This window comes from Scyliorhinus torazame, chromosome 8 (genome assembly GCF_047496885.1).
Source record: "Scyliorhinus torazame isolate Kashiwa2021f chromosome 8, sScyTor2.1, whole genome shotgun sequence".
NCBI classification, from domain to species: domain Eukaryota; kingdom Metazoa; phylum Chordata; class Chondrichthyes; order Carcharhiniformes; family Scyliorhinidae; genus Scyliorhinus; species Scyliorhinus torazame.
In genome coordinates this window covers 259337230-259352515 of record NC_092714.1, presented here as the reverse complement: position 1 = coordinate 259352515, position 15286 = coordinate 259337230, and the positions used below count along the sequence as shown (strand labels likewise).

The following is a 15286-nucleotide window of genomic DNA, read 5'->3' as shown; positions in this document are numbered from 1 at the left end:
TCGGGATGGGAAACAAATACTGGCCTTGACAGCAACCCCCACATCCCACAAAAGAACAAAGAAAATATTTAAATCGTTCCGTGTGGGCGGCGCGGCAGCACAGTGGTTATCACCGTGGCTTCACAGCGCCAGGGTCCCAGGTTCGATTACCGGCTTGGGTCACTGTCTGTCCAGAGTCTGCACGTTCTCCCCGTGTGTGCGTGGGTTTCCTCCGGGTGCTCCGGTTTTCCTCCCACAGTCCAAAGATGTGCAGGTTCGGTGGATTGGCCGTGATAAATTGCCCTTAGTGTCCAAAATGGTTAGGTGGGGTGACTGGGTTATGGGGATGGGGTGGAGGTGTGGACTTAAGTGGGGTGCTCTTTCCAATGGGCGGTGCAGACTCGATGGGCCGGATAGCCTCCTTCTGCATTGTAAATTCTATGATTCAGCATGGTTAATACACCCCTTTACAATTAGGATTAGATGAAAATTCAAATAAGTGAATTGCCGTTAAATTTTCTCAGCGAGTCTTTGCACCTTCGCAACCTGAATTTTCAGTTTCACAGCTGCCTCAGGCTTTGTGCTTCGAAGGCAACGTGTTTGTGCACCATAATTATTTAAATCGAGCAGTACTGACACGGGTTAATCTTAATCTCTCTCGCAGAAAAGGAGCCGGAATGGGTGGGTGCTCTTAAATGCAGAGCTCCTGGGAGAAGTGTTTTGTGAGTGCGTGCACTTTGCCCTCTGGGACAACCCAAGATATGAAAGGATTTAATATGCTAAAACGGCTCCAGTTTGCCGAGGAAATGGATACATTTGGGACGGTATATCTTAACTAGTTTAGAAATTGTGGCTATTTGTGGAGAAACCTATTAGATCTTGGTCACTGAGGTTTCAGTGAAGTTTGAAACGGTTTATTACATTTTTTTGTAAGTTTCATTTCTGCTTCATGTTATGTAATGGAAAATATTTGGCATTTGATCTTAGTTTTCGATTGGAACAGTGGAAACTCCATTGGGAGAAACACAAAGCACACGGTAGCTGATGGAATATGAGCTGGCTGTTTGGGTGGGGGGGGGGGGGGGGGGGGGGGAGTACAGTGCAGGATGCAGTGTGGCCCATCTGTTTTATGCTTTACCAGGTTAAAGGGGCTATAGGTAATAATAATCATCATTATTAGTGTCACAAGTAGGCTTACATCAACACTGCAATGAGGTTACTGTGAAAATTCCCTAGTCGCCACACTCCGGTGCCTGTTCGGGTACACGGAGGGAGAATTCAGAATGTCCAATTCACCTAACGAGCACGCCTTTCGGGACTTGTGGGAGGAAACCGGAGCCCCCGGAGGAAACCCACGCAGACACGGGGAGAACGTGCAGACTGCACAGACAGTGACCCAAGCCGGGAATCGAGCCTGGGACGCTGGCGCTGCAAAGCAACAGTGCTAACCACTGTGCTATCGTGCCGCCCGTACTTACAATTATATTTGCAAGTTGCTGTTATTAGGCTTTGAAATAAATGCATTTAAAGAGTTAAATATGATTAGAAGTTGCAAAGGAATCCTGTCTGAGTCGTGCATGAATTATCTTTGAACAAAACATACACCAATATGCTGTTCATCTGCCTGACCACTCCATAATGTCCTTGCTCCTCTTTGCGACATGGATGGATTGGTTCTTCATTGTGACGGAGACAGAGTAGGGATGAATGGGATGTGCCCTGATGGGCAGGATTGTGACGGTTGGTGTTTCCCAGAAATTTGTACCGGAAGCTCATTTCTTCGCCACGTGTCTCACTAAGTTGAATGAAGCAATGGAGTTAAATCTTAGGTTTGCTGAAGACATTGGCTGGATACTCCATTCTGGAGAGTAAGTCCTCCCACCTAAGTAGAATCTCTCTTGGTCTTCGCTGCCACGACGAGCGGTACCCAGGAGCGATTCCCTCTCGTTTCTATGCATGGAGGAGAGTTTGTGGGATTCTGTCGGAATCCCGATATTTATTGGCCCACCATTTTCAGGGGACAGCCCGGCAGCTGCTCCCCTGCCCCCACCAACCACCACATAAATCCTCCCAGCTCCGCTGGCAACGAGCGGCATCCCTCCTACTGGCTGCATCCTCCAAGTCCCGCCAGAGTCAGCAGGTATTTGAATGGGTCGCTGTATCCGCTGTGGGGAAAACCCAGCACAGCAAAGCTGGAAAGCCTTGGTGGAAGTTAGTCTAACTGGGTGGACAGAAGTGTAGCAGATGGAGTTCAGTGTAAGGAAGTATGATATGCACTTCAGATCCAAGAATGACAAATCCAAATATTTTTGAAATGGACATGGGTTAGAGTTGTGGAGGAAAGGGATTTATGTGTCCATATATTCAAATCATCTGCACAGACACGAGTGCAAACGGTAATCAGAAAGGCTAATGGAACATTGTCCTTTTTTTCAATTCCAATCCTATCTTGAAATAGTGAGGACGACATGCCCAAGTTGTACGGTATCTTGGTCAAAGTCATCAGGAAAGCCGGCTTTATTTTGGGCACCAAATTTCAGGAATATTCAGGAACGGCAGGGAGAGTGATTTCAAGGTCAGGGGTTAAATTATGAGAATGGGTCCACACACTTGACTTGCATTCCCTTGAGTTTGGAGGTTTGAGGGATGTAAATCGGATAGCGGTGGTTGCAATGATTGTGATTTGATAGTGTGGAGACAGAGAAACTACTTCCTCTAGTGGGAGATTTAAAAGGAGAGGGTGTTATCTTAAAATGCGTGCCAGAGTAGGGAACGTTCCTAGGGTTCTATGCTCAGTGAAATGCAATGTTACAACAGGAAGACAGGCCCCTCTGTTCTTACTGGCACAAGTCCAGCGCGTGCTGCCTTTTATGCTGCTTAACAGAGCACAGACTTAGAATTCTTTCTGATTTCAGAAACAGAACTGAGCCGTGGTCAGTTTTGTTTGAGTTTGAAAGTTTGCAAGGATTTAATGGAAGGGACATTTAGTCTTGGGGAGGGTATGGGATAATAAGTTGAAGAGAGAAGCAGAACTATACATTGGAGCGCATAGCGAAGCTGCAACTAAGAAAGCACTCCGTGGCCATGGCTTTAAGTTGCAAATGATCCACAGTCTGAAGATTGGTGTATTTGAACCCATGTCAGTAAGTTAGCCATGCTGGAATGTGCTGGGGTGAAGCAGAGTCATTGACGTTTTGAGCTCATTCACTTTTCCAGCCTCAAGGCTGATGAGTAACTCTGTTAAAATGGTTACTGAAACTTGCAAAGCAATCCTGAAAGGGCTAGTGCTCTTAGATTTCTTTTCCTTTTCTGCTGTCTCTGTAACTATCCTATAAAATGCTTTCCTGAATGTACCATGTGTTCACTTTTTTCCCCAATTAAGGGGCAATTTTAGTGTGGCCAATCCACCTATCCTGTGCATCTTTTGGGTCGTGGGGGTGAGAGTCATGCAGACACGGGGAGAATGTGCAAACTCCACACACGGGCACACCGGGGCCGGGATTGAACCCGAGTCCTCGGTGCCGTAGAGTAGCAGTGCTAACCGCTGCACCATCATGCTGCTGGTACCATGTATTAATGCCACTGCTTTCCCTTCCTTCTCACTCATCCTCCCTCTCTCCTTCCATACCTCTCCACTAATGCACTCTTTCAAATCTGGTCTCTTGCTCATCCCCAATTTTCAGCACTCCATTGAGCTTTCAGCTTCTTAGGTCCCCCTCCACCTCGAAGACACTGCGTAAAACCTGCATCTTTGCCCAAGCTTCTGGTCACCTGCCATGATCTTAGGTGCTCTGGTGCCAAAGTTTGCCTGATGGTGCTGCTGTGAAGTGCTTTGGAGTATTTGACTACATTAAATAAATGAAAATTGTTACAGCAATGATTATTACAGCCAAGAGATGATAGCTCGTTATTGGTGCACAATCCCGGGATTGTTGAGCATGCAATGGATGACTTGAATTCTAAGACTGATTTACTGGCAGCCAAGTGTAACTTGTGGTGGATTATCATTCATTTCGACAACCTCTGGAATTAAATTATTTGCTCTCTGCCCCCTTAGTCTCTTGCAGCCCACAGAAATCAGGTCACCTTTCCCTCCCCTCCTTGTCAACATGATTTCAGCGGCGTAAAGATGGGAAGTTTAAGGATGGCAATGACCCCCCAACCTACTTCACTGTATGTAACTAAATTCCTCTCTCTCCCACTCATCGACACACAGCAGAATCTGATGATCAATGCACAGCTCAGCTCTGTAAATGTCAAGTTAAAAGAACAGTTTTAATGCAAAGGGAAACTTTTATTTATTGTACGCTGCAGATATTCCATCCTTAAGAAGGTGCAGGGAGCTTGTAGATTGGATTCACTCTTGTAGGTGTTAGATCCCAGGCGTGTTTACAGTTCTTGGAAAGCAAACCAATTTGTTAATTGTATGATAATGAATTCATGAATCCAATCCTTTCCTTCAGGAGAATAGTAGACAGAAAAATCGTTGATTCCTAAGATGATTTTATCTATTTGTAACTTTAGCATTTTAATATGGGTTATTGCTTCAATTGAGTTGATAGAAGCCATATAATCTGATGTGCATTTCCTGCATTTTGTTGCCAGGATTGTTGTTTACAGTTTGGGTTCTATGAAACAGTGTCTCACTTGTACAGCCACTTTCAGAAAATATAGTAATCATGTATATTTTAATTTATAGTTCAACTTTTGCACTTTTAACATCAGTAATGTGAATGCCTAATGTTAAAGTGATTTTTGTTTTCTTCCTCAGATCAAACTCCCCGTGGCAGCCAGCCCCAGGCACAAAGGCTGCAATGCTGGTAAAAGTTGACAGTGGAACAAGCTTGGTCTCTTCGTATGCCTCAGTGCCCCAGCAACAGAACTCTCCACCAGTCACCATCCAGAAGCCCCATTCAACCAAAGCTCCAGGCCAGACACTAGCCCAGCAGACTGGCTGTTTCCCACTGGGGAGCAAAACGGTGTCATCGCCTCTTGAATCCAGACCATCGCTGCATTTAAAAAAGACAGAAAACGGCGGCTTCTGCCTTGTGTTGACAAACGGCCCTCAATACCAGACTCCCCAGAAAGTCCAGCCTGGGCAAACACAGCCTCTGTCCCCAAAGTGTGCTTCTTCCGCCCCCATTTATGACGAGCCTCCCATTGAGTCGCCGATCTACGATGAGCCGCCCATGGAAGTGGACCCGGGGAACATTTCTCACCCCGAGTCAATCTCCACCCAGAAGGGAGTTGGCCAGGGCTCCCAAAATGGGCTCCAGCCCACCAAGCTGCTTCAGAGCCCGGGCTACCCACAGCAAGCGGGAACAAAGCACGCAAGAAAGCCATCGAACACTGAGTACAGCCCAGCAGGTAGGGAGTATATCAAGCAGATGGTAAACATCGATCCATCTCCCAAGCAGCCAGTTTCTTCAAACGGGACTTGTGAAAGTTTGAGCAGAATTTCCTCTGGTCCCTTACTGGCCAAGGACAGCAACAAACAGCCGTGGAAGATTCTAGACATGAACTCTCTGAAAAGCAACGAGGTACACAGTCGCCAAAGCAGCATGCAATCTCAGGAGTACCCGACTTCTGTAATCAGCCACCAGGACTCGGGATACTCGACAGGCCCTTCACCCAGTCTGCGGAGAAGAAAAGGGAGGAAAGCCATGCCAGGTCAAGCCAGGCCGGGCTCCTTGGGCAGCAGCAGCGAGCTCAACATCCTGAACGAGAAGCTGATGGCAGAGATGCGGGCAGTGGTCAATCGGACAGCTGTGATTAGGGGCAGCCAGGCAAGTCTAAATGCAGACATAGCCGAGAGCTGTATCCTGGCTGACATTCACAAAATCCGCCTGCAGTCAGAGGGCAGACATTTCAGGCAGTGCACAAACCGGGGCTCAAAGGAAGATATTGCAGCCAGCACTAGATCTTTGCACAAACTGAGCTCTGACATACGGGCCTCAATTGACAGCGAACTATCAACACGACAGGAAGTTGTCCGCCAGAAAAGAACATTTGAAAAGGTGGATTTTTCCAATAATTCATTGGAAAGAAGCTTAACGAGCCAGACAAGCCTGTCTTTGCCAAGTCCTGTTCGGAACCAACCACAGGTAACAGAACATCTGTAACTAACTTCTGTGTGCTTGAGATTAAATGTTGGAGATTTGATATGTGGTTCCAGTGAAGGGGTGTTGCATGGGCATGGAAGAGTTTTTCAAGATGAGACACTAAACCGTTGCTCAATATCTCCCCTTGGGTGGATGTAAAAGATCCCCAGAACTATTTTGAAGAAGAGCAATGGAGCTATCCTTGGTGTGCTCGCCAATATTTATCCCGCAAACAACATGACAAAAACAGATGATCTGATCACTGTAATATGTGCTCCTTGTGGGACCTTGCTAGGCACAAATAGGCTGCATTTCCTATATTATGGCAAAGAGTATACTTCAAAAGTACCTAATTAGCTGTAAAATTCTTTAAGACGCCTTGAGACAATGAAAGGTGTGCAATTCCTTCCCCAAGATCTCAGCTGGTAGCACTCCCTGCTTGAGTCAAAAGCTCTGGGTTCAAGCACCTTCTCCTGGGACTTGGAGACACCCAGGCTGTTACTGCAGTGCACTACCAAGAGAGTGCAACACTGCCAGAACACTGCCCGTTTGTGGGACTTGGCGGGCATACGTTTGTTGTTGTATTTCTCAATGTCGCAATAATGACTGCAAGTAACTAATTGGCTGTGAAGTATTTTGGGGCATCTCAAGAATGTGACCTTAAAATGCAAGTCCTTTATTTTCCCCTTTTATCATCAGTTGCTTCCATTTCATAGTTTCTAGAAATAGGTGCCATCCATTTGCAGCAGTTTTGAAAGTAATCTTTTGAATGAACTTGTTTCCAAGCACCACAATCGCATTTAAGTTTGAAACAGGTGGCCTTCGCAGATTCTACCATTAAGATTCTACCATTGAGATGTTGCCCGAGGTGGAAGGAAAATGACACACCGGGGCCTGTATACTCATCCAGTAAATAGAGTGCGGCTTCCCTTACTTTAGTTGCTTAGTTTTCATTTTCTTTTCTTTTTTTGGCTCATTATCTGTTTGTTCTCTCCTCAAGACACTGATTTAGTTTGGCCCATGGTGACACAAGTCACTTGCAACCTTCTGATGCCTTAGCTGAGCAGTTTGTTGTTCACCTGTGCCCCGAGCTGCTGAAGCTATTCAATAGTAGGGCATATCACAACTGAGTCCAGTCTGGGCTTCCCTGCAGTCCAAGTGCACACACTTGCCAATAGCAGTGACTAGACTCTTGTATACGTTCCATCCTCCCAATATGCTCAGTGACAAGGGAGCCCCTGTGAGTAGCCAAGTTACAACCCAGGCTAAGAGTGCTAACTCTGTACTGGCCTCCACTGGAATCTGGGAATTTGTGGTTAGTAATGCTCCATATTCCATAAAATGTTGTTTTCCCTCGGAGTCAGTCCTGTTCATGGTCGCCAGGGCAGGTGTAGAGACATATGGTCAGGGAGGGAGAACATGAAAGAGGCCCTTGTCCCTGACCACAGTCCAGTAACTCTTGTTACAAGTGTTCGCGTGTGGATACTAGCCAAGGACAGGATCAACCTCATTTCTGGTATCTCCCATGTTTGTTAGCCTGTGGACACTGTTAAAACTCAGTTTTACTCAGAAGCAAAACTCCGAAGTATAACTACTTATTGGAATCTTTGGAGGATGCATGACTCCTGGGTTCCAGTTAGCAATTGATGTCTGTAAAAGGGTCAGCAGAATTGATGAGGTGAAAAAGAATACAGTTCCGAAATGAGGAGTGGGATTCTCCCAACCGGCGGCTAAGTGCCGACGCCGGAGTAAAACCGGGAGTGTTTTACTCCGGCGTCGTCGCCCGTTCTGGGACTCCATTCTGCGGCCCACAGGGGGCCCCAGCTGCCGATCCCGGCCTGAACCCGGTCCGCGCATGTGCAGTTTTTTCCCCCAGTTTTTCCATTTTATTTCACAACGACTGTACATTAAGGCACAGTAAGTACCACAACAAATCAATGTGCAGATCTCCTCATGACCAGCATCCAAGATGCCTCTATATAATTGGGTTTTAGAAAAAGATGTATAAACAGAAGCGTCAATGTCCATTTGCCATGTAAGATTCAACAAAGCCTGGTCAGTACTGCATCTTCAGCAGGTGTTCACCTCGACCTCTGCCTCATCTTTCGTCTTTTACGCTTCAGCCTGCGCATACACTTCTTCCGCCACTTAGCTCTCATGTCGACAGGGATCTAAAGACCCCAAAACCGAAAGCGCGCATGCACAGTTGAGCCGGCGCCAACTAGCGCATTCGCAGTGGCCTTCTTCCCGGCGGCGGCCCCAACACCAAATGGGGCAGGGCTACAGGAGCCAGCGCAGAGGAAAGGAGGCCGGGGGGCAGAGAGGCTGGCCCGCTGATTGGTGGGCCTCGATCGCGGGCCAGGCCACTACGGAGGTGCCCCCGGCGTCGGACCCCCCCACCCCCTCCCCCCCAACAGGCCGCTCCCGGACCCTTCAACGCCAAGGTCCCGCCGGCTCAGAGGATGTTAGAATGGCGCCGATGGGCCTCGGCATTTTGTTGACGACCCATCCGGTCCAGAGAATCGGCGCGCCGGCCCGTGTCGGAGAGTTGCCGCATACCCCGACCGGCGCCACGCACACCACGCCGGTGCCGATTCTCCGCATTGCGGAGAATTGCATCTCGGCGTCAGGGCTGCGTGGCGCGATTGGCGCGGCGCCGATTCTCCGACCCGGCGGGGGGGGGTGGAGAATTACGCCCAGGGTGTGAGCTGTGATCTAGCTTTCTATTTTCTGTAATGTTTATATATTTTTTTAAGCTGACTACTGTAACACAAGAGTTTACACCTGTAATGTTTTTGTGCCTATCACACAGTGAATTATTTTTGAAATGTACTGCCTGTTGGGTGGGCAGATACAGCAATCATTTTTCACCAATAATGTTCCACAAACAGCCATGATCGACTCCCCCCACTAGAGGAAATAGCTACCCTTTCAAATCCTTTAATTGACCTGAACACTTTGACGGATTACCTCTTAATCTTCCACATTCCAGGAAATACAAGCCAGGTTTATGAAACTAATCCTCATAAATTTAACTCTTTTAGCACACGTACCGTTTTGGTGAATCTGTGCTGCACCACCTCCAAGGACAGCGTATCATTCCTGAGGTGTGATTGCCACAATCAAATGCATTAATATAGCTTCCTCAGCAATAACTTGTAGGTGGTGGTGCTTGTGTAGTGCTGCTGCTCCCCTGCTTGATGATACAGTTCATGGGATTGGGGCGTGAAGCTAAACCTTACCTGTTGGTTACCACAACAATGTTATTGGTGCTGCTATAGATGGGCCACGTCTCGACCCACATACCAAAAGATGTGAGGGTGTAGAAGAATGGGTGGTTGTTGCACTTGAAAGTGTGGTTTAATTACAAACCATACTGTTTCTCACATCTCTATATGTACCCCCAATGGTGAAATAATAATCTTTATCTTTATTATTGTCACAAGTAGGTTTACATTAACACTGCAATGATGTTACTGTGAAAATCCCCTAGTCGCCACACTCCAGCGCCGGTTCGGGTACACTGAGGGAGAATTAAGAATGTCCAAATTACCAAACAGCACGTCTTTCGGGACTTGTCGGAGGAAACCGGAGCTCCCAGAGGAAACCCACGCAGACACGGGGAGAATGTGCAGACTCCATACAGACAGTGACCCAAGCCGGGAATTGAACCTGAGACCCTGGCACTGTGAAGCAAATGTGCTAACCACTGTGCTAGTGTGCTGCCCATATAGCAAAGCATTAGCCCATGCATGTACAGGTTCGACACCCACTAAATACCTCTAGTGCAAATTGCTACATATTGCGTAGCCTCTGTGCCAGCTATCAACATCTGGCTTCCATGTCAAATCCTGGAGTGCACAACACCTGACACAAATCTGTAATAAAAACAAAAAATACTTAAATAAAGTCAGGCGGCATCCGGGGAGAGAAACAGTTACCATTTCAGGTCCATGACCTCTCATTAGACGATTGTCAGAAAGGCTATTGACCTGAAAAATTAACACTCTTCCTCGCTCCACAGATGCTGCCTGACCTGCTCCGTGTTTCCAGGATTTTCTGTTTCATTTAAAATTTCCAGAATCTACATTAGTTTGTTTTTGTATTAGATTGTAAACCTATACTTGCAGATTGAATGCCCCTATCCGTGCTTTAGGAGGTCTTGTGGTAAAGTGGGTAGCCTCCCTGCCTTTAAGCCAGAAGCAATGGGATCTGTTTCCCAACCCAGGACTCGGTGGCTTAGGAATGTTCTGGGCAAGCAGGTTGGGTATCAACCTGCAAATCCTTTCAACGCACTCCAATGACGACGATAAGCATGTTGCACAGTGGTTAGCACTATGGCGCTGAGGTCCCGGGTTCGAATCCTGGCTCTGGGTCACTGTCCGTGTTTCTCCCTGAGTCTGCGTGGGTTTCACCCCCACAACACAAAGATGTGCAGGTTAGGTGGATTGGCCACGCTAAATTGCTCCTTAATTGGGGGAAACAAAATTGGGTGTACTAAATTTATAAAAACAAAAGTGGCACGGCAGCACAGTGGTTAGCACTGTTGCTTCACAGCGCCAGGGACTCTGGTTCGCCTCCCGGCTTGGCCTGTGCGGAGTCTGCACATTCTCAGCGTGGGTTTCCTTCGGGTGCTCCGGTTTCCTCCCAGAGTCCAGAAAGACGTGCTTGTTAGGTGATTTGGACATTCTGGGTCTTCCCTCTGTGTACACGAACAGGTGCCGGAGTGTGGCGACTAGGGGATTTTCACAGTAACCTCACTGCAGAGTTAATGTAAACCTACTTGTGACAATGAAGATTATTTTTATTATTATTAAGATTGGGAGAATTCCTTTTTTTTTTTAAATTTAGTGTACCCTATTCATTTTTTCCAATTAAGGGGCAATTTAGCGTGGCCAATCCACCTAACCTTCACATCTTTGGGTCGTGGGGGCGAAACCCACGCAAACACGGGGAGAACGTGCAAACTCCACATGGACAGTGACCCAGAGCCGGGATCGAACCTCAGCGCCGTGAGGCAGCAGTGCTAACCCACTGCGCCACCGTGCTGCCCTGAATTCCTTTTTAAAAAATAAAATAAACTTTATTCATAACATTTGTAAAAGTAGATTACAAATTCAATGTTAAAAGTGTAATAAAATCCACCTTTCCTCCAAACCGCGTGTTCCACTCTGAGATGCCTCAATACAATTGCAATGCTATTGATATTTGCAATTACATTCCATGTCAGGTGTACAGCCCGAGGACTAAACATTTCAAATTGAAGTTTACAGAAAGTGCAATAGACGTCAACTTTTCTTCATGCCGCATGCTCCACTCTTGAGATGCCTCCTATGCAATTTTGATACCATTGATGGGACCATGTACCCGAGGTGTTCACCACAGCTTCCAGCTCCTCGGTGTACTGTGGGTAAAAGGCCGTAGACAGTGACCTGTTTCCAATGTGCCTCCGTGGTGGCTGCCCCAAGCTGTAGTGCATCCCTCAGCATGTAAGAGTGGGAAAGATTCCTGGCCAACCATGTGGTGGAAAGAACGTTGGGGCCTCTACCATCACTATTCATACCTCCAGACTACAACATGCATGTAAAAGTGCACATTGCCATGGCAACTCAGACTCCCTGAATGATTTATAACACATCACCAACATCCGTGCTTTATTTCTCTGCTTTTAATAAGATTTGGATTTATTGTCTCGTGTACCGAGTTACAGTGATAAGTATTGTTCTGCGTACAGTCCAGGCTGATCGTTCCATACATGAAAAACATAGGATATACGATAAATACACCATGTAAATACATAGACAAAGGCATCCGGTGAAGCATACGGAGTTTAGTGCTACACAGTAGAGAAGATGTGTGGAAAGATCAGTTCAGTCCATAAGAGGGTCATTCAGGAGTCTGGTAACAGCGGGGATGAAGCTCTTTTTGAATCTGTTAGTGCGTGTTCTCAGACTTACCATAAGTAGAAGTTAAAGGGGATTTAGAAGATAATGACAGTTGTGCACATTCAATTCATTTGTCAAAATTTTAATGCGACTCTCAAATTAAGATAAGACGCCATATTTGTGAGTGTTTGCACCTCATACCCACTTTTATTGTTTGTATTTTTCTGACCTCAGTCCATTACTCAATTTACTTGATTAAAACCAAAAACTAAAATTTTGATCATTCACCGGGTCCCATTGCACTGTTCAGGTAACTCAGAGGACCATTGGCTGCTTTCCCCTTTGAGGGGGAGAGCTGACCAGTGGTGATTTAGGCTGAGGATCACCACACTTCAGACGAGGGGCAAGGTTGAGAAGGTGGAGCCTTCATGAATAACCTCAGCCGGCACAGGAATTGAACCGGCCTCACTGTGTATCACAAACCAGCTGTCCAGCCAACTGAGCTAAACTGGCCCCTGCACAATACCTGCACAGCTTCTGACGCTGCTCGTCAAATGTCATAAATTGTCGATGTGAAGTATTAGGAGTCCAGTGGTCCCCCATTTTTTTTCTTCCCCTTTTGTTTGTCAAATCACTGGCAGAATGGGCCAATCATTGCCAAAGAAAGTTGAACGCCGATAAATGTGAGGTTATACATTTTGGTAGGAAGAATAGGGAGGTCTTTTATTATTTTGAAGGTGTAAGTTTAGGTAAAATAGAGGAACAAAAAGATTTCTGACTACAAATACACCAATCACTAAAAATTGCGCCACAGGTTAGCAAAGCCATGGAAAAGGCAAACCAAGAACTGGGATTTATTTCTAGGGTGATAGAATTGAAAAGTAGGAGGTTATGCTAAACCTGTATCAAACCTTGGTTAGACAAACATGCAGTCCTGGTTTATATTATACGAAGGATATAGAATGACTGCAGAGGATACAAAGGAGATTTACAAGGATGATGCCATAAATGCATGGGTATAAATATCAGGAAAGGATCGACGGAATGAGTCACCTCTCTCGTGAAAAAAGAAGGGGGACCTAATAAAAGTCTTTAAAATTATGAAAGGTTTTGTAGCTTGGATACAGACAGAATGTGTTTTATACAAATCCAACATTATATCTGTACTTTTATATTTTATACCTCTGCCAATGAAGGAGAGCATTCCATATGCTTTCTTTACAACCTTGTCTACTTGAACTGCTGCTTTTAGGGACCTGCGTACTTGTATGCCATGATCTGCCACTTCACCTATCCCACTTAGTATATTCCCATTTATTGTGTACTCCCTATAACTGTTTGACCTCCCTAAATGCATAACCCACACTTCTCTATGTTAAATTCCATCTGCCACTTCACCACCCGCTCCACCAATCCAGCCATTTCATTTTGGAGATTCTAGCTATCCTTTACATTGTCCACCACTCGGCCAATCTTTGTGTCATCTGCAAATTTCCCAATCGTGCTCCCCACGTTCACGACCAAATCGTTAATATATTTCCGTTATAGCAATAACATCCTGCTGCCATGTGTCTACCTGTGTCCTTAACTCATCTACCTTGGTTGTAATACTCCTTGCATTGAAGTATAAAGAGTTTAACCCCATCATTTTCCCTTGCTGGGCACTTTTGAACCTTTGCTTCTCCTGTAATTCCAAGCCACTCCTGTAATTCCAAGCCACTCCTGTAATTCCAAGCCACTCCTGTAATTCCAAGCCTATCACGGCATCTCCGATATCACTAGCTCATATTCTACCTCCGTTTTCCTGATCTGGGTTTGACCTATCTGATCCTCCTGTTGGGAACCTAGCCCTCTGCCATACTAGTTTAAACACTCCCCAACAGAACTAGCAAGGACATTGGCCCCAGAATGGACTGGTTGGGCCGAATGGCCAGCTTGTATGCCGTATACTAGAATTTGTAATCCTGTGTGTAATTATTCCACATCCTGACTTGATCTACTTGTGGCTAACCTACGTTGCTCAGACAGCAGTATTTCTGCCTCACCCACCCATACTCTTTCTGCAGTCCAATTCCACAGCAGTGCAGCCCAATGAGGGCCTCGTGGAAGAAACCATTTTCTTATGCATGAGCCTAAGCGGAGTTATGGCAGCAGGCAGTCGAACTGCAGAGTTAATTGTAGCGGAGTTCAATCTTTGCTTTGTTCTGGTAAATTTGTCATTTCAAGGAGGAACCGTTGCGAGGCATCGGGAGCTGGAACAGTGCCTGGTTTTATTTAAAATTCCCCCTCCCCCACCTTGTTCTAGCCGAGGGCTGTCGAGACCACTTGTATGACCCCCCTCTGAGATTAAATCAATCCACACAGGCGGGGAATCAAAACGCTGCAGAGCTTTCAGGCATGTAAAGGTCAGTTAACCAACTGAGCCTTTCAGGGAGCTACCATATGTGGTCCTGATCCCAACTGGCTCTACCCTCCAAAAGCTCCCAGTGGAAGTGAAGTGTTACTGGTGCCTAATGATAGGCCAGTTAGCATGGCATGGGAACCAGATGGATCAAGGCATGCCCAGTTAATTGAAAAAGCCAGTGTTTAGAGAGGAAAGGGACAGCAATGAATGCATGAGCAGAAATGTTAAATTTCCAAGAATGCATGTTTTAAAAAAAAAAAAAAAATTAATGCTGTAAAACCCTGTCAAAATTATGATGAAAGGAACAGCAGGAACTGAATCCGATTTAAAGCAAATACAGTTTAAAATTCTTTGCTGTGCGCCGTTTGTAGTCTGTTAATTAGGATGCCTTTGACCATAGTCACTGATTTCATAACTCTTCAGGGAGCACGAGAGAGACAAAGTTCACTCATAGCCGGAAGACTTCCAGGGGAAGTTAGAGAGAAAAAAATGTCCCTGCACAGTGGGTGGCGAGAATGTGAAATTCCCTGTCGCAAGCAGTAGAAGCAGAGCCCATCAATTCTTCTAAGAGGGAATTAGATGGCTGTTTTCAGAATAGCTAAGAATACAGGGAGTAAGCAAGAAAGTTGGATTAATCCAGGTGGCTCTTTCAGGTGGACGTTAAGATCCACGGCACTAAGGGTGGTGCAGTGGTTAGCACTGCTGCCTCACGGCACCAAGGATCCGGGTTTGATCCCTCCCCGGGTCACTGTGTGGAGTTTGCACGTTCTCCTCGTGTCTGCATGGATTTCGCCCCCACAACCCAAAGATGTATATGTTATGGGGCGACCTGATAGAGGTGTACAAAATTATGAGGTGCATAGACAGAGTGAATACTCAGAGACTTTTCCCCAAGGTAGAGGGGTCAATTACTAGGG

The 15286-nt window shown here is 46.2% G+C and overlaps 1 protein-coding gene across 6 annotated transcripts in view; it reads left to right on the top strand.

The window, feature by feature from the left end:
- The window catches only part of LOC140428571 (rho GTPase-activating protein 39-like), a 302434-nt gene that overhangs the window by 260313 nt on the left and 26835 nt on the right, over positions 1–15286 (top strand). For all 6 annotated transcript variants that reach the window (XM_072515196.1, XM_072515194.1, XM_072515195.1 and 3 more), the window contains one exon: positions 4751–6083. In XM_072515196.1, coding sequence (XP_072371297.1) covers positions 4751–6083 — 1333 coding nt within the window. The remainder of the gene's footprint in view (positions 1–4750; positions 6084–15286) is intronic.